General features: G+C 37.1%; 1 protein-coding gene across 8 annotated transcripts in view; it reads left to right on the top strand.

The window, feature by feature from the left end:
* The window catches only part of UGP2 (UDP-glucose pyrophosphorylase 2), a 54919-nt gene that overhangs the window by 1149 nt on the left and 33982 nt on the right, over window positions 1-19788 (top strand). For 2 of the 8 annotated variants that reach the window (XM_017522158.1, XM_037736182.1), the window contains exons 2-3: window positions 15267-15394; window positions 16595-16702. The exons of 1 other annotated variant lie outside the window; for it this stretch is intronic. In XM_017522158.1, the coding sequence (XP_017377647.1) occupies window positions 15281-15394; window positions 16595-16702 (222 nt within the window). In that variant the 5' untranslated portion in view covers window positions 15267-15280. 5 more of the 8 variants (XM_017522155.2, XM_017522159.2, XM_017522157.1 and 2 more) reach the window with 5 other exon arrangements.

Here is a 19788-nt window from a genome sequence, read left to right as displayed (position 1 = left end):
TTTTTTTGAGCCACTTTTAATCGCTTTGAATAAATACTCCCTTAAGTAGTTAAATATAGGAGGAGAAAATACGCCGGTTGTTAAAGCAGGAGAGGAAGATAGACCTACCTGTCCTATAGCGTGACTCCTATAGAAATTTTTTAAAAAGTCGGAGTATTTTACTACATCCCTAAAATGTCGAGATTTGTACAAGGTAAGAAATGCTGATGCTTGTATCCCCCGAGTTGCTTTAGCCGAACTTGGGTACTGTTATTGGAGGTTGGTGGGTGGTTTGGAAGTGGAAATACTCATTTGAGATAACATTTGCGAAACCCTTTTCGTTGAATTGTCATCTGAGCTGTCTTGAGCTGCTGGGTTGACGTTCCAGACACGTAAAATTTATGTTCCTTTACCCTGCTGGGTTTAGTTTTGCCTCCCTGAAATCAGGTTAGTAGTACTGTCGCTCTCCTGGATAGTGGCTGTTAAGTGATAAAACAGGATTTTGGCTGCTGATTAATCCTTGTTCTCTTTTCCTGGTCTGTGTCAAGGTACCTGTGTGTGCACGCGGACGGGAAGGGCTGGGGAAGCGGGAGGACTGGGAAAGGCAGGTGGGTTTTGCCGGGACTGTTGGGGAAGCTTTAGTGTTCTCAGTTTATACTTCGTTTGGGTGTACGTGGTTTGCGTCTCAGATTCACTTATTGCGAAACCGGGAGTAGCCTGAAGAAGCTGGAGGTCATTTCAGCTGGAGAAATGACTTTGCTGCATTGCTGTGTTTATTTTTTTCCTTTTTTGAACTATGAAAAGATGATTAAGGTTACTTTAAAATTTGGAAACTGCCCTCTGAACTCCACATGTGTGTTAAAAAAGGGTTAGGGAATGCCTCAGCAGAGCTTAGCAGTAACCGTGTGTGTATGAATGCATGTGTGTACGGTGCACTCATTGAAATTGGTGCTGCCTTAAACCTCTGGCATCAGTTTGTAGCATGAGACTTGCCTTCTGGTATGCAAGTAAACTCTTGTAGACTCCAGTGTGTGAAAGCTTCAGCCATCTTGAACACACAGCTAGCAAAGTTCACACTTAATGTGCTTTCTAATAAATGTAGGTGTACTTTTGAAAAAAAAAGTTGTGTCAGTAATGGCCATCATTTGACCCTGGGAATAAAGATGCCTTACTGAGTTCTACATTATTTTATTAACCCTTCTTTACGTTTTGTGTAGTAGATTAAAGGAAGAGAATTAAATTGCCTGTGTTATTATCAAAACCTATGCTTGCCTTTAGTACTAAGCTCAGAAATGCCACTTGTTATTAGACGTCCAAATTCATGTTATATCTTATATGTGGTAAGAGATGCTCCTTATGTTCTGATTGAGTAAATGTCTTATTCAGGAATAGAAAGACAGAACTGTTAGAAATCTACTGGTTTTGTAATAACAACAATATTCAATTACCATGAAGAAGATATTTTGCAAGAATGTGCTAGGTTAAAGTGGACAAGTCACTTCTCTTTAAAAGTTAGAAATATTGTTAGTTAAACCCAAGGCGTTTCATGTATTTTTATGCTTTAGAGTAGCTTGCAGAATTGGCAAACATTGACTGATTTCAAAGCTTTGCTGTAAGGCTAACTGTCCTCAGGAGATTCAAAATCAAGTGGTAAGAATTGCTATGTATCTTTGTCATTTCTTTATTATCCACTTTTTTTTTAAAGCCCTTTATATTTTGGAATACTAGATTTACAGAAAAGTTGGATGTTTGTCAAAACTAAGAAATTAACATAGGTACATTACTGTTAACCAAAGACTTTGGTCAGATTACCGTTCCCATGATTCAATCCAGGATACCAGATTGCATTTGGTTGCCAAACACTTTTTTTCTTTTTGTTTCTTTTTTCTTTTCTTTCTTTTTTTTTTTTCTTTTAGGAGTCAAGGTCATACTGTGTTGTCCACTCCGGAGTACACTGGGTATTCACAGGAGCAATCACAGTGAACTACAGCCTCAAACCCCTGGGCTCAAGCTATCCTCCTGACTCAGCCTCCTGAGTAGCTGGGACTATGGGCATATATCATAGCTTGTAGTTGCCATATATTTTTACTTTAAATGGTAGTTTTCCTTTTAAGATGGGCAGTTTTGCACAAAAATATGACACCCCCTCAAAAATTTTTTCCATGAATGTTCCCCATGTTTATCATTGTTTAAATTTTTGTCTTTGGTTCTGTTTATGTGGTGAATTACATTTATAGACTTGCATATGTTGAACTAGCCTTGCATCCCTGGGATGAAGCCTACTTGATCATGGTGGATAAGCTTTTTGATGTGCTGTTGCAGTCGGTTTGCCAGTATTTTATTGAAGATTTTTGCATCTATGTTCATCATGGATATTGGCCTGAAGTTTTCTTTTCTTACTGAGTCTCTGCCAGGTTTTTGTATCAGGATGATGTTGGTCTCATAAAATGATTTGGGAAGGATTCCCTCTTTTTGGATTGTTTGGAATAGTTTCAGAAGGAATGGTACCAGCTCCTCTTTGTATGTCTGGTAGAATTCAGCTGTGTATCATTGTTTAAATTTTTTACAGTGTGAGCCCGCTATATGTTTAACTCTGCTGCTGTAATTATAAATGATAAACCTAGTTGACAAATGACACAGCTGTCTCTATAGTAGAGCTTTCAAGTATAAGGGTTGGAATTTTTGATTTTGATTTTTTTTTTTTTTAAGCACATCAAAGTCTTTGATCTTTGCTGCAGAAAATACTGATATTTCCAATCACTGGTACTTAGTAGTTTATGCTCCTTCATAGGGGAAAGAGTGAACAGAAGTTAGATTTCTAATTTTTTTTTCGTAAGTTGTCTCGTTAAGCTTTATAAGAGTCCTGAGATGTAGATTTTTAACATGCCCTTACAGGTGAGGAAAATTAAGTTTTTTGTTTTTTTTTTAGGCAGGGTCTCACTTTGTTGCCCAGGCTGGAGTGCAGTGGTGCAATCACAGTTCACTGCAGCCTTGATCACTTGCTTTTCCCACCCCAGCCCCCTGAGTAGGTGGGACTACAGGCACACACCACCATGCCTGGCTACTTTTTAAATTTTTTTGAAGAGACAGGCTCTCTCTATGTTTCTCAGGCTGGTCTCAAACTCCTGGCCTTAAGCAATCCTCTATCCTCAGCCTCCCAAAGTGCTGGAATTACAGGTGTGAGCTACTAGTGTCCAGCACTGAAATTCTTATATATATATATGTCTAAAACCCTTGTTCTTTCTGATACCTTTTGTTTTGTCTAACATTAACAACTGTGGAAATGGCCTGTTTCTCCAGCTAGATTGTCAGTTCCCGTTGGGCAAAGATAATATTATAGCCTTGGGAGAAATACAATGTTCTGTAAGTGGTGAATGCTCTAAGTGAATTTGTCATGGATGACAAAGAAGAAGCCCACAGCTTAGCACTTTCCATATACTATTTAGTAGGTTATCCTATATTTTTGGTTGTAGTTTTTATAATACCTCTTATATTACATAAATGTTGAGAAAGATGAAAGGCTACAGACTTAGATTTGAATACTGTTACTAGCAGGTGATCTTAGAGAGATAACTTTCAAACCTCAGTTTCTTCTTACATAAAAATTGGGTAGTAATGCTTATGCCTCAGAGTTATTGGAAGGTTGAAATGAGATAACTATGTGCATATGCTAGGCACATATTAGGTGGCCAGTAAATTTTACTTTTCTTTCTTGAAATGACGGTGGCCTTTCAGATAGCGTTGCCACCAGAAATATAACCACATGTCATCAACAGAAATAAACAGAAGCAAGGCAAGTATGACAATTCTTTATTTTCCTATTCCAGGTTTCATGTTCAGGCCTAGGTGTTACTATGTTTAAAAAAAAATGTGCAGGAGTGGGAAGGTGGGGCAGGGTAAAGTTTGGACTATGTGGAGTGAATACAAGTTGGTGACAGTTTTGAGTGCAGTCAACAAAATTTTTTTTGAGCTTTCGGTATGTATAATGTACTGTATTAGGATTTCTGGCATATCCCTTATGGTAAGCACTGAAGTTCAGCAGATATGGGCATTACACCTGTATGTTATGTACACCTGTTTTTGAATGTCACAGAACAGGGGGTTGCTATACTTTGCTTGAATCTCTTCCTCCAAATGTAGGCATTGTACCTTAAAGGAAAGCTAGGTATCTCCATCCTCAAGCACATTGACCATAAACTATTAGGTGGAAATGTTCAAGTAATAGGCAAGAGAGTTCTTAGTATATATTTCTTAGCCAAAAAAGGTTTTGCTTTCTTTGATCACCTCTCCAAGTCTCTGTTCCTCAGGCACTTAAGATTCCTCCTCTTAGGAAGACCTTCCTTTACTGGATTTGCAGCATAATTCCTAGCTAGTATATTTTGCCCTTGGGTCACCTTCTGTCTGTGATATTTCTTCTGCTTCTGGTTTTCCCTGCCCCAGGGGTTGTTCCAGGGCCCCCAATTATTCTAAATGAATGTGAGTACCATCTCTTCCCTAGCTGAGTGAGAAAGGGGGCTCCCTGTCATAGTTGAAAGTACCAGGAGTAGGGGTTAGCAGCAGCTGTGAGCTTTTGCCAGGTTTGTCAGTGGGTACCATTTGGAATTTTGCTTTTAAAAAGTTCTGAGAGTTATGGGGTTATCACTCTAAATGTTTTGAAACTTAATAAATAATGAAGAAACTAATGTTGTCTAGCCAGCTAAGGCCATAATGGATGCTTATGCTGTAATATTAGAGGCACTGTTTTAAAAGAATGGTTTTAAATATGCCATTATCTATCTAAATTATATAAAAATGTCCCTAATGTTCTTAAAATGAAGTATATACCTATATTTTAGGGATGTAAGTACCTCTGTGTCACTTAAAAAAATGCTTGAAGCCTATCAGCTTTCCCATTTGTTAAATTTTTTTTTTTTGTAACTTTTTTGGTGACTCCTATTTGGTAGATGGCAGCTAGCCAGGGAAGATTACTGAGCTAATTATAACTGGAGGGGTCTCGGAGGAATACAGAGATGAGAAGCATTCTGGGGCCTGGTTCTTCTCAAATCCTAAAACCAAATTTAGCCTGTTGCTGATCACTTAGATGATGAGGATGCTTTTAGCACGGGGATAGTGGCATGGATTTGTGTGAGGACTAGAGGCATGAAAATAACAAGTAGGGCACACCCCTAATGTTTTAAAGATCTGATTAAGATTTATTATGTTGCTTGAAGAAAAGGCTTTAGTTAAATTCAGACATAGTTATAAATGTAAAACAATTCTAAAGAAATTTAAAATGAAGGGTTGAGTTGATGAAAAGTGTTGACTGTTTTCCAACATGGACTTTGTAATCTCTGTGGTTAAATTGTCCTTGTTGTCACTAACCAGCCCTTCTTCTAGTAAGATGGATGATTTTCATTTGTGAAATCTGCTGAGGAAAAAAATGATAAGGAACATTAGAGAAATAAGAAATATTAACTGGTACACTTTTTGGCAGTGCCATTTCAGTATTCTGAATAAACTGAAAAACAACCTTAAAAGGAAATTACTCTAAGGTGTTATTTTAGTCCGTAGATATTTTCTTATAATATTGCTTCACGGAGACCATTCCCTTTGTGTATATGTATTATTTTTCCCTTCATAGATGAATTGTAGCAAGTTTAATTAAAGGGATACTTAAGATTGTGCGAGGAGCATCAGTTGGCCTAATAATGAAAGTGTTTTAAATAAAAGAACAAGATACTGTAGTTTCCCCGTTCCCACCAAGCTTTTTGCAGAAGTATAAGCATTATGAGTTCCCGGAAAGCTAGACGTTATTAATTATTGAAAAGTTAACGTAAACAGATACTTGAAAGTCAAACTGGATTATCTGTGAAAATGAAGAGGAGTGTGTTTACTTTCTATAATGCCGTTCATCCTGATATCCAGCATTTATACTGTTGGAGAAAATTCCAGCAATATAGAATAAATTAGTAGGGGAAGTTCTTTGAGGGCTTGGGTTTTAATGGATTAGAAAATATGATTCCCTTACTACCTTTTTGGTTGGATAGGATCTCTTTAGAAGACAGTTTTCCTAAAGACTGTTGCCTTTTTGATATACCCTACAATTTCTTTTCTAAATATATTTTAAACATGGAGTAATAGTGTTTGAATTGTGTCCATCTTGGTCTTTGTAATTGAATGGATTGTCCCAGGCACAATGACTATTAATTGAAACCATAATTCTTAGATATTTAAAATTCTACTACCAGGGATGTATCTTTCTATTAATAACTTAATACATTCTTTGAAAGTTCGCTTTGTGAAGCTATCAAAGAAAATTAAACTTTATGTGTTTTTTGATTGGGTATCTTATGTGTGAGAAAAGAGGTAATACTCCATTTGAAAGCTGTTTCCCAGTTTTCTTGATTGGTGATGCAGGCATCTCCTTTAATTTGTTGCACAGTAATTGTCTAGGACTCAAATTCTGCCTCGTCAACAGTTCCATTGTTTATTTTTCTCAGTCATTGCCAAATGAAATCGTTTGTGCCCCCAATCCATTTTGACAATTAAGGATTATTTTTGAGAAACATGGAGAAATTAGCTATGTTGTCTTAATGTACATAAACCATAAAATGTTTTATTTCCCTAAACATTTCCAGATATTTGTTAGTTTTTTCTATGTAAATTGAGAGAATTCTTTTTCTTTGTAATTTCACTTGTTTCCTTAAAAAAAAAGTCACTCATTATCTTCGTGGAGCAGAAATTAGTTGTATTTTTGCTTAGTCCCCTTTTTACTTGCTAGTCAACAAAAAAATACTATTTTAGGGGACCGTCTCTTTTGCAATAGCTCCTCTTGCTCCTTGGCTGCAATGACAATGTGATTGGAGTTTGCATTTTCTTCTAGTTGCTGCTCTGGCAGAGGCTGATGTAATATTTCATTTGTGTTATATGCCTGCCTAGAATTTTAAAGCTTCCAAAGAGTACAGTAAAAGAACAACATAGTTATATCCACTGTTTTGGGTTCATTTGTGCCAACGGTAAAATGCCTAGCCTTGGTAATAAAATATTTGTGATTGGAGTTTGTATTTTCTTCTAGTTGCTGCTCTGGCAGAGGCTGATGTGATATTTCATTTGTGTTATATGCCTGCCTAGAATTTTAAAACTTCCAAAGAGTACAGTAAAAGAACAACATACTTATATCCACTATTTTGGGTTCAGTTGTGCCAACGGTAAAATGCTTAGCTTTGATAATAAAATATTTATGGAATGCATAAAAGAGTTCTTTGATTTTTTTTTCATTGCTTAGAAAACAGTGTATAAGGAAGGGTTGAAGAGCATGAAATCCAGTAAGAAAGTATTATTCTAATTTGTAGTTTTAACTTCATATAATAGACATAGTTGAGCTGCTGGTTTTCATTCAGATTTGGTGACAAACACCATGTAAATGTACTGTAACTGAGAAAGGAGAATCCTTCCTCCAGAAGAAGGAGATACAGGGCACCAGGCAACAGGGTTTGAGTTCCAGCTTGGCATTGCCACTGTGTCCTTAGGCGAGTCAGCATCCCTGGGCCACTATTTCTTTATCTCCAAAATAAGGAATTGGACTCACTGACCTTAAAGACCTTCTAATTATAAACGTTTATCTAAATGCACGCACATCAAGTTACAGGGCAGGACTACCGGATCATTTTTTGGTTCTTCATTGTGATTTTATGTTACGCCTCTTTTGATGACATCCATTAAACATAAAATGAAGTATTATTTAACAGATCTCTTCTGAATGTTCTGTTTTCCATAAGTAGTGTTTTCTTTTTCCTTTGAGATTTTAAGAACTACTGTATTGTATAAGAGTAGGGTTAATCTTAATTGTTAATGAAAAGTCTGGTTTATATATAAACTAGCAGTTTTTTTTTTTTAAAGTAAAGGCTCTGCATATTTGTTGCTGTAACAGTTCTTGAAAGCCTGATAACCTTTTATTTTTGTTATCAAAAAGCATTTATTAAGCAGTCATATGAATATAAAGCTGAGTCATCTAAAAATATATCTCAGTGTAATCATATTATAGTTGGCAGTCTAAAATAATAACTTTAGTACAAAAAGTTGATATAAAATCATGTAAGATACAACTTAATTGAATTTACTTTTCTTAATATATCATTGAATGACATGGATATTTTTTCTATATTTTTCCCTAAATTAAGCTAAATATAAACCTATAAATTGCCCAATTTGGTTAATCTCTAAAGTTTGTGAAAACATTACATTGGTATTTATATTGGTTAGTAAAATTGAAAAGAAATTTAGTAGTCATTTATCTAGTCTATCTACCTGTTTGAAAGACTATATCCCTGATATTTGACTAATAAATCAGCATCTTCTTGAGAAGCCTTAGGGACTGGGGCTTTAAGTACTTATGACGGCCTATACTTATCTTAACTCTGCCTTTCTGTGACCAGACATCATGGCTCTTGTACACTTAAACTTTGGTCCTATTAGGCACTACCTACACTAGACTAGACTTTGCCTTCTGTGTACCCAGAGCATAGCTGGATCATAGTAGGCTCTTACTCACTTAATAAATGTTATGTATCTACTATATCTCAGGCTTTGTGTTTGGCAGTGGGAATACATCTGTGAACATTACAGACATATACTTTCACAGAGTTTATAGTCTGGTGTTAAGATAAGCATTGAATAATTTTTTTAAAGTATGATGTTATAAAGGAGAGGTACAAGGATCTAGCATATGAGCCTGTAATAGGTAACTTTACTTAGTTTAGAAAGATTTCTAGGAGGATAATTTCAGGTAATATTTAAAGTATAAAAAATGAATAGGAGCTATTCAAACTACGATTTTATGGGAACTTAAGTGCTGATCTGCAGTTGAGTTGCATATCATTATTGGTCACTTATACTGTGCAAGGTGCTAAGGCAGGTTTTGGGGAAGCAAAGTTACATGACATAATGTGTTTTTTTTCCCCTCAAGAGAATACGTTCTAGGATTGCAGATGGACATTTAACTAAAGAATTGGGGTTTTGAGGGATGTTTGATATAATACAGAGACAGGAATGATTAAAACCCCCATGTGAGTTGTGGTAAAAGAAAGGCCTCTTTGAATCAAGGGCCACTACTTAGAACACTAGGAATACCACCATCGAAATGACAGAAGCCACTCAAGTAAAATAGTTTGAGTCTTTGGGGATTGAGGGATCAGGGCAGTTTCCCAGAGGTTGGAATGATTCTCATTATTTTGGAATTCACACTGGGCTATTCTTATTTTTTTATTTTTTTCTCATTTCTGCCACTAAAAGTGTTGAGTGGTATTTTAAGTGCATGTTTTAGAACAATCTTACAGTAAGGATGCTTTTAACTTCATGGAGCAGAAAAATATCACTTCATTTGGCTTAAAACGAGGGCCTTTTTATCACATAAATCCTTAAGTAGGATATGCAGGGTTGGTTAATTCAGTACAAAAGCTTACCAGACCTTCCTTCTGCTGTGCTATCTTTGGTATATTTGCCTTATTCTTGGGTATCATGGCAGAAGAAACATGAGGTGATGGGTGGCCACAAACTCATTATGTGAGTAGAGAAGATACTGTTTTTTTCATGTATATCTCTTTTTTCAGTGAGGAACAACCTTTCTCCAAAGTGCTTTGACAAATTATACCCTTATGGCTCACTGGCCAGAATAATATTACATTTTATGCTTAAACCAATCACTAGAAAGGCTTTGGACCCATCTGGGCCTGGTGCCATCTCTGAAACACAGGACATTGGGGCAGGGAGTTGGTGACAGAATAGCACTGGGGTGACAAGAAGGATGAAGAACATGGCTGCTACAAATTTGTTAAGATAAATGGAGTGTCATCTCCCAGGGCTACTCAAAGCCATACTGGCAATATTTGCTGATTAGATATGCATATCCTCCCTACCCCAAACCTACTGAGTCAGAATCTCTCTGGGAGCTTACACAGGAATCTGTGTTTTAACCAGCCTCCAAGTGATCTGTATGGATATTCAAGTTTTAGAAGCGCTATTCTACATGTCCCAAATGGAGTAGGAAATTGCAGCCTTTAGGCAGTCTGCATTTGTACTTTCATTAGCTTTGGCTATGCAAAAAGATGCTTTAGCTTGGCTTTTGAGACATGCTTGTTTAAGGAATTTGTATTTATTTCAGTAGGCAGTGAGAATTTCATCAAACAAGAGAAGTGATATGATGGAAGTTGCAGCTTAAGGAGATCAATCTATTCTGCTTGGTACCATTAGATTAGAGTGATGGGCAGACTAGTTAGAAAGCTGTTGTCATAAATAGGAGAGTAAAAATGCTAGGGGAACTAAGGTAGCAGTAATGGAAGTGAAAAACAGTGAATGAAATTATGGCAGTCATTTAAGAAGTTTTGATAATTGGCTTGTCCAATGTGAGGGGAAAGGTGGGAAGCGCCAACTAGGACTGTGAGGTTTAAACCTTAGTTTCTACAAAAATGTTAATGCCATGGGGAACAGGGAGGGCAAGAGCAGTAATTTAGTTTGGATGATGAGTCTTGTTTTGGACATGTTAAGTTTGAGGTACCCAGCTGAGTATCCAGGTGTCCAGAGTCTTTAAGGCAGTAAAGAATGTGATTGTGGAGTTCAGGATAAACATTTAGGATGAGAGGCACATGTTTGAATGATCAGTAAGGAGACTGGCAAGAGAATTGAGGAGAAAAAATGGTCTGGGGACAGAATTTTAGGAATCTTAGGGAGTAGGAGAGGAAAGGAAGGAGCCAGTTAGGGAAAGCAAGGTGTAGTCACAGAGGTAAGAAAAGATATAAGATAAAATTGAGTATTGGAACCCAAAAAGAGCTTTTCCAGGAGGAATATTCACAAATAATTGAGTTTAAAGGATTGCAGTGTGCCCAGAAGAACCTGGTTAGCTTGAATGGGTTATAAATCTGGCTGACATAATTTATATTTCTGGTTGCCACTAAATTCTTGTTTTATGGTTACTTGGCTCATAAGTCATTTGCTGATATAAGATTAAAGGGGCTCTCCAGTTCTTTGACTTTGAGTATCTCTCATTGTGAGTTTTCCAGGAAGGTTGGGACTGATCAGACAGAAGTGGCCTGGGGATGGCTTTTCAACTTCTTTGTTGCTCTTGGTGCTTTCCCTGTGGTTTTTCTATGGCCTATGCATTTTGAAACTAGCTTGTATACTTATTTTGTTTGTGCCAGTATCAGGGTGTTAGGGAAGACTATTATGTATACCTCTTACTGCTAAAATATATGACATGAGATCCATGAATTAGGAAACAAAAACATTCACATGTCAGATTGACTGTTTCCCTCTCTCTTTTTTGGCCCCAGCTGGATATAAAAGCCTATGATGTTGAAATTTAGTTCTTATGAACAGGAAGAATTAGGAAATTGGGGGAAAGGAAGAACTCGTGAAAAAAAATTATTGCCTATTCTATCCAAAATTGACTTAAAGTGTGATGAAGTCAACCAAGACAATTCTAGTAAATCTAGTTTTATGTGGTGAGGAGTTACCCTGTCTGTTGATTGAACAAAAGAAGAGGTTCTGATAGAAATGCGTTTGGAGGAGAGTGTGGGATTTAGGGATTTTACGTCAAGGTTAAAGAGAGTCAGGCCAGGAAGAAAAAAACATTAACAGGGTATTTCTGCCTCACCATGGTGGAACGGGACTAAAAAAAACGGCTTTGCTTCTGGGCTCCAACATTGGCCTGCTCTGTGACCTTGCATAAGTCATTTAACTATTTTCAACCTGTTTCCTCGTCTGTAAAGTGATGAGAGTAGATTAAATGCCCCCTCCCATCTATAAAAATGTTTATGACTAAGGTAATGAAATGCTTGACTCCAAACTCACTCTGTGTTTAAAGTCATGGCGGATCAATTTTATATTGCTTGGAAATAAGGACAAAACATTTTATGAGTTTAGAAATCTTGCATTATTCAGAGGATTTAGTTGACCTTCCTTTAGAAATACAGCTGTCATTGTCAGAAGTGTAACCTGAGAACGTTAAATCCAAGGAAGCTTCTGGCGTCTGTAGTACTTTTTGTACCAGAAATTTCAACTCTTCCTTTAAAAATTCAGGATGGATGAGGAAGTCACTACTAAGGGAAATGGTTTCCTGCTCTGTGCCTCCTGGTTTGTGCCCAGATGCTTAAGATAGCTACTCTTATTGTCTAAGCGCTCTTCCTTATTCTTTATTCTTGAATATTTTTTATTCCTTAAAAGCCCTTCCTGATTCTTTAATCACTAAAAACAGAGCTTTTAGAGGGGGTAGAAGAGGTGACAGGCTTGTCGTGATGTTCTTTTGTTTAAGATGATGATATTTGTAAAGAGGGTAGAAGAATACAAATTACTTTTCATGTGCATTGGTGCTGTATCAAACAAAAGGAAGAAATAAAAAGGTTAGAGACATTTCTCAACTCAAGTTTGAATGTGTGTCTGGGATTTTTTTGAATCTGCCTATGAAACTTACACCTGCTACAGTTGACACAGGGCACATACAGTATTAAATGTGAGTCTTTTCAGCCAGCCTTTCTTTGCTTGGCTTGATAGGGATAGTGACTTGGGTTCTGTGTGTTTTGACCTTAAATCATGTAAATTTATAAGTTATTCTGTAGAGGGAATAACTCTAAAATGTTTTGTTTTCAGATGGTTCTCATTTAGACAAATCTCAAGCAGCTACTTTAGTTACTTCTAAATTTTATAGTTACATTTAGTTTTATCTCATTTTGGCATTTTTTCCAGTGCCGAACTTAAATGTTTCCATCATGTTTTTTTAGGAATATGATTGTGAATACTGGGTTTCAGAATCTAACTTCAGCAACAAAGTAGCAAATCTGTAGATGTCTTTGAGTGTAACAAAAGAACTTATTTTAAAAATTATTGTATAGTTACTTCTTGATTTATTTTAATTGATCAGAATGAGACAATTTAGGGCATGGTGGCTCATGCCTGTAATCCCAGCACTTTGGGAAGCTGAGGTGGGCGGGTTGTTTAGGACAACATATGGGGAAACCCGTCTTTGCAAAAAAAAAAAAAAAATTAGCCCCATCTGTAGACCCAACTCCTTGGGAGGCTAATGTGGGCTTGAGCCTGAGATGGGGAGGTTGCAGTGAGTTGTGGTCAAGCCACTGCACTCCAACCTGGGCAACAGAGTGAGACCTTGTCTCAAAAATAAAAAAAACAAACAATTCATATGTTCTTTAATATAGAGTTTTTTCTTCCTCTATATTTAATATATTTTTCTTTCAAATTATTTTCCAAAGATTGAATGAGAATTGGCTTAAAGACTGGAGAAAGAGGCATCCTAGGTACACATGAAGTGTCAGGGTAGGATACTTAACCGGGGACAAATTTTAAAATACATCTAAATCTGTCAAGGGATGTACACATGTATGGATTATGTCATGTTAACTCTAGTTTGAACTGTTCTGCAGTAACTTTTAATTACCTGTAATAGTTTATGCAGATGTGCTCATCCATTGTCATGGGTTTTTACAAATTATAATCAAATTGTTACTAGCCAAAACTTGTCTTTAGGTTGTTTATGGAACACACATGGTATATGGTGCTTCTTGACTCACAGAGGGTTGCTTTGGTTCCCAGGCTAGATAGAATACAGTGGTGTGATCATAGATCACTGCAGCCTAGAATTCCTGGGCTCAAACTATCCTGTCACCTCAGCCTCCCTAGTTGCTAGGAGTACAGATGTGTGCCACTACGATCTGCTAATTTTTGTATTTTTTGTCAAGACTGGGTCTTGCTGTATTGCCCAGGCTGGTTTTGAACACCTGGCCTCAAGTGAACTTCCCTCCTCAGCCTCCCAAAGTGCTGAGATTGCAGATGTGGACCACCCAAGCCCTGCCCACTTTGATAGTATTACTGGAGAATACTAAGTTAGTTATGTTAGGGTTTATAACTGTAAAAAGAGCTTGGTTGGAAAAGGGCTATTTTAGAGTTAAATTTCAGCAAATTTCCTTGGATTTTTTTCACTTGGATTTAGATGTGATGGAACGTATATATGAAAAGATTTTGAAGAGCTATGTTAAATATCCCATTTGTTAACATTTTTAGTTATTTGCAGGAGGTAGAGGCTATCTATGTTAAATAAGTTACCCCAAGAGTTATGTAGTTTACTATTTCCTGTTCTCAAAAGTATCTTTAAAATAATGATTATGTTGGCTTTAATTCTGTCTGTATAAATGTCTTCTTCTTCTGTCCAAATAATAAGTGAAAGAATTTATAGTGTGTGGAGTGGTTAAGGGGAAATAATTTTTAGGCTTATTGAAATGTGAGTCTGCTAAATTAACAGGCATTTGTAAGAATAACTAGTTATCAAAATATTTGAATATAAACTTTAAAAATAGATTTTAAAAATAAGGTTGAATCTAGTACTGAGGATAGAAGGGAGGGGTGGACAATAATCCACTTGTCCCTGTTTTATGAGAAGTAAATAAGATGATTACTTTCTAGATAAAGTGTAAAACAGCCTGTGTTGGTATTTTTCCTCCAAGGCGTTTGGGCTTGGGGTGTTTCTTTTTCTGTAATTTTTTTTTTCCTTTTCTTTTGAGATAGGATCTGGTTCTGTCACCCAGATAGGAGTGCAGTGGCGCGACCTCAGCTCACTATAGCCTCTCCTTCCTCAGTTCAAGGGATCCTTCTGCTTCAGCCTTCCAAGTAGCTGGGAATACACATAAGCACCACCACACCTGGCTAATTTTTGTATTTTTTTGTAGAGATGAGGTTTTGCCGTGTTGTCTAAGTTGGTCTCAAACTCCTGGGCTCCAGAGTCCACCCCACTCGGCTTCCTGCAGTGCTGGGATTACAGGCATGAGCCATGATGCCTAACCTTCTTCTGTCATTTTCTATTTTTGTTTGTATTCATCTAAGAGGCATTTCTGTCACCTTTAGTCAGATCTATCTGTCACAGAGGTGCCCAGCTATGCCAAAAGCACTAAAAATCTAGCCTGACACGTGTTAACAGTGCAGAGTCTTGGCTGAAATTGGGAACCACCAGAAGAGGGGACAGGCAGCTCAATGCCCTGGTGCTTTTAAAGTGAAAACGTTGATGCAGGAAAGTAGAGGCACCTTGGAATTGCCAGTACCTCTAAAGGGATTCTTGTTTAGTGGAGAATATGAAACTGGAATGAAACTAGTCCTAACTAGTTGACAGTGCTGAATTCCTGCCAGAGGACAAGGGGACCATGGGATTGAGCCCTTTTCATTTGCTGAATACCAGAACGAGATCAGTTATAGCTTACCAGCTGTTTGAATGGCTCTGGAGTTTTCAGTTGGTGATTTTATATTTTTATTTTAAGATCTTAGCAAAGCAATGTCTCAAGATGGCGCTTCTCAGTTCCAAGAAGTCATTCGGCAAGAGCTAGAATTATCTGTGAAGAAGGAACTAGAAAAAATACTCACCACAGCATCATCACACGAGTTTGAGGTAAGGTCTCTACAGTGGTTTTTTTTTTGCTTCATCTGTCTTCATGCTGAGTTGCCGCCAATGATAATGATCATCATCCAGCCTCAAATAAACACAAGATGTAAGATAACATCAAAAACAAATAATTAGAATTGCTTAACAATTAAAGGCTTTTAATGTTTGTCCTTTGTAAATCATCATCTTTTTTTCATTTAAGCCTACGAAGTCTTCGAAGTTATTAAAAGAATCAGAAACAAATTATACTATACTTTTATTTGTTCTGTGTTTTGATATCATTGGGTAGAGAAATGGATAACTGTGTTCAGTTGGAATTGAGAGAAGTTAGTGTTTTGAGGCAAGCTGTGTTTTATTTCTTTTCATTCTTTTAGTGAAGATTAATTTTCATTTAGAAGTAGAGAAAGATATTGGTAAGTAAGTGTGGTGGCCAAGTACAGTGGCTCATACCTGTAATCCCAGCACTTTGGGGGGCTGAGGCAGGAAGATTGCTTGAGCTCACGCCATGCATGGTGGTGTCTGCCTGTGGTCCCAGCTACTGGGGAGGCTGAGGGAGGGTTGGCTTAAGCCTGGGAGGTGGAGGTTGCAGTGAGCCAAGATTGCACCATTACACTCTAGCCTGGATGACAGAGCAAGACTCTGTCTCCAAAAAACAAACAAACAAACTGTGTGTGTATGTGTGTATGTGTGTGTGTGTGTATTTTTTTTGCCAGTTGGAATTCCCATTAAACAAATGGGGCTTTGTTATTGTTGTTGTTGAGATAGGGTCTCATTCTATCACCCAGGCTGGAATGCAGTGGCACAGTCTCTGCTCACTGCAGCCTCGACTTCCTGGGCTCTAGTGATCCTCCCACCTTGGCCCTCAAGTAGGTGAGACTACAGGCACATGCCACCATACCTGGCTAATTTTTGCAATTTTCTGTAGACAGCAGTTTTTGCCATGTTTCCCAGGCTGCTCTCAAACTCCTAAGCTCAAGTGATCAGCGGGCCTGAGCCTCCCAAAGTGCTGGGATTACAGGCGTGCACCAACCGTCTCCAGCCTCTATTAGCTTTTAAGGTGTAAAAAAGTCTCTTCTCTCCTCCTTGTCCTAATGGTATAAGAATTTCATTTAAAGATATTTTAAATGTATAACTTGTATCTGTCTTTATGTTTTTATTAAATATTAAGCATTCTTCAGGTTGTAACAATGACTTCTATTTTCACAGCACACTAAAAAAGACCTGGATGGATTTCGGAAGCTATTTCATCGGTTTTTGCAAGAAAAGGGGCCTTCTGTGGATTGGGGAAAAATTCAGAGACCTCCAGAAGATTCGGTAAGTTTTAGATAAAATGTAGGAAAATTTAGGGTAATTGTGGACATTGGTTTAACTTAGGAGGGTTGGGGACATGTAACAATCATCATGTGAGACAAGACAGGAGTTGCTTTGAATTCTCTGACCTGTCATGCTGAAACTATGGAGACAGGCTTTGACTCCTTTCCCTTCTTTTGGACCTCTCAGATAACAGTCTAATCTCCCTGTAGCAGTACCCAGTATCCCTGGATATGAAATGACTCTTTTGCAAAGTACCCAGTATACCGTAAGAGCCTCATTTACCTTGTTTCTTCCCTCTCTCTCCTAAATCATTTGATTTCTCATTGTCCATAGGGTCATCAATGCTTAGCCAGATCTTAAAGCTCTCTTCTTGCTTTCAACCCATCTTTATAACCTTATTTTCCACCTGCCTTATGTGAACCAGCCTGGCATTATCTTTACACACATTGTATTCCCTTGCTTCTGGACTTCTGCATGTGCTTTTTCTCAGAATGCCAGGGTCTGTTCTGTGAAAATCTCGCTCATTCTTGGAGGCTCAATTCAATGCCTGTATGTCTGTCATAGGCCTCTAGCAGAAAGCTGCACTGTGTTGGAGGTATGGAGTAGTATAGTATTGGAAGTTCAAATCCTAGCTCTGCTGCTTATGAGCTTTGTGTAAAATGATAATAATACCAAGTACTTTATATACTTCACAGGGTTGTTTTGAAGGTTTATTAATTTATGTGGAAATATGTTAAACTTTGAAGCATTTTGCAAATGTTAGGGTTTTTTTGTACCATCATATGGCACTTAGCCAGCCTAATTAGTCATGTTTGTCCGTGTGTTGTCTTTCATACTAGATCCATAAGCCAGGAGTTTGTGTGTCCTGAGCAAATACTTGTTGAATGGATGATCCAAACAAAGTGATTGTCTAAGAATTTTGTTAACACATTGGCTTCTTCCCTGTCCTTTCAGCACTTTGGACCCCTGCTGCTTTTGGCATATTTCGCTGCAGGTAGAAAAGACTTGATAGAGTGGAATAATTATAGTAGATAATTTTTTAATCCGTCTATAATCTTACAGAATCTAATATTGGTTTAAAAACTGGGCTGTTTACAGCAGGGGTATGGCAAACTTGCTTGAAGGCCACCTGTGTTTTTATAAAGTCTTTTTGAAATATTGCTTCACTCATTAATTTATATACTACCTATTGTAGCTTAAGCTAATGGAATCCCTCTTATTTTTTCCTAATGAGAAAATTCTATATATATAGTACCTAGTTGGAAGTACTTTTATTTGCATATGTGAAAAATGTCTTTCAGTTCTTAAACCTTTAAAAATTTTTTAATTACATTCACACTATAAATAAGCTAAAAAAAGAAAATAAGCTAAAAAATAAAGATCTCACCTAACTATTGACTTTGAGGAGTCTCTTATTTGTGATGTTAAAGCTAAAAATCTTCTTGCCTGTAATGCTTAACAATTACAATATGCATTTTTTTTTTTTAGGATCTGATATTTTGGTCTTTGATTTCCTTGGCCCTAGTGAATGAATTTTTGATTTATTTTTCTACTTTTAAGTAGTAGATTTAATAGTATTTTCTCCCAAGAAAGTCTAGAAGAGAATTCTTCTGGGTAGTTATGTTGCTTAAGAAACTAAGTAGGTATAAATTCAGTCAGATTTGTAAAAATGTTTCGGAGCAGCCTAAAATTATAATAAATTTAGGCACTATTTATTTCCCTGCCTAAAACACTTACAACTTTTGCTTAGGAATTATCCTAATTTAAGTAACCTAACTTATATAATTTGTGATGGACTGGGGTATAAAAGTATAGTTTCCTTTTTTTTGGAGACAAAGTGTCACTCTCACCCAAGCCAGAGTACAATGGCATGATCAAGGCTCATTGCAGCCTCCATTTCCCTGGGTTTGTGATCCTCCTACCTCAGACTCCTGGATAGCTGGGACCACAGGCATGCACCAACATGTCTGGCTAATTTTTGTATTTTTTTTTTTTTTTTTTTTTTTTGGAGATTTGGTTTCACCATGTTGCCCAGGCTGGTCACAAGCAATCTGCCTGCCTTGGCCTCCCAAAATTCTGGGATTACAGACATGAACCACTGTGCCTGACAGTGGTTTTGGTCTTAATTCTTGCTTGCAGACCTGGGAATTTTTTGTTCCGTACTATACAAACTTTTTGGAGATAGAGCCTACTTGAAGGATGGCACACAGATTTATTATGTTCTCTCTATCTATCTATATCTCTCTCTCTCTCTCTCTCTCTATATATATATATATATATATATATATATATTTTTTTTTTTTTTTTTTTTTTTTTTTTTTTTTTTTTTTTTTTTTTTGAGATGGAGTATTGCTCTGTCACCCAGACTGGAGTGCAGCGGCACGATCTCTGCTCACTGCAACCTCCACTGCCCTTATTCAAGCGATTCCCTTGCCTCAGCCTCCTGAGTAGCTGGGACTATGTGCATGCAACCATGCCTTGCTAATTTTTTTTGTATTTTAGTAGAGATGGGGTTTCACCATGTTGGCCAAGATGGTCTCAATCTGCTGACCTGGTGATCCGCCCGCCTCGGCCTCCCAAAGTGCTGAGATTACAGGCATAAGCCACAGTGCCTGACTGTGTTTGGTATATTTTAAGGTTCAAGATTCAGTTTTTTTTCAGAGGAGAAATCTTTCTTTTGTACTTTGAGAGATCATGATGTATAGTAGGGACTTTTGAAGTAGGGATTAGAGGGTGGAGAAGGAAGGAGCAGAGGAATCAGAATCACCTTGGGATTTTTTTTCAGTTCAGTACTACCCTACTCCATTCCCAAGAAAGTTCTGATAAATTCTTTCAGGAGGCTATGCCGATGTAGTGAACCATAGTTACTGATAGTAATATAGAATTGATATAGGACAAAAGAATAGAAATATAAAATAAATTCTAGGTGTAATATGATTTTATGCAGTCTTTTTCTGTTTATAAAAGTGTAAGTCTTCATTAAAAGTGTCTTTATTTTAAAGCATAAGTTTTAAGCTTCTTCAAAAAGTGTATTTGCAATCCCATATGCCCTTAATATTGAAGATTTTGGAATGCAGAGGCAAAAA

This window comes from Cebus imitator, unplaced genomic scaffold (assembly GCF_001604975.1).
Source record: "Cebus imitator isolate Cc_AM_T3 unplaced genomic scaffold, Cebus_imitator-1.0 Scaffold23, whole genome shotgun sequence".
Classification (NCBI taxonomy): Eukaryota; Metazoa; Chordata; class Mammalia; order Primates; family Cebidae; genus Cebus; species Cebus imitator.
The sequence above is the reverse complement of the archived record's forward strand: the minus strand, read 5'-3'. Positions and strand labels throughout refer to the sequence as shown.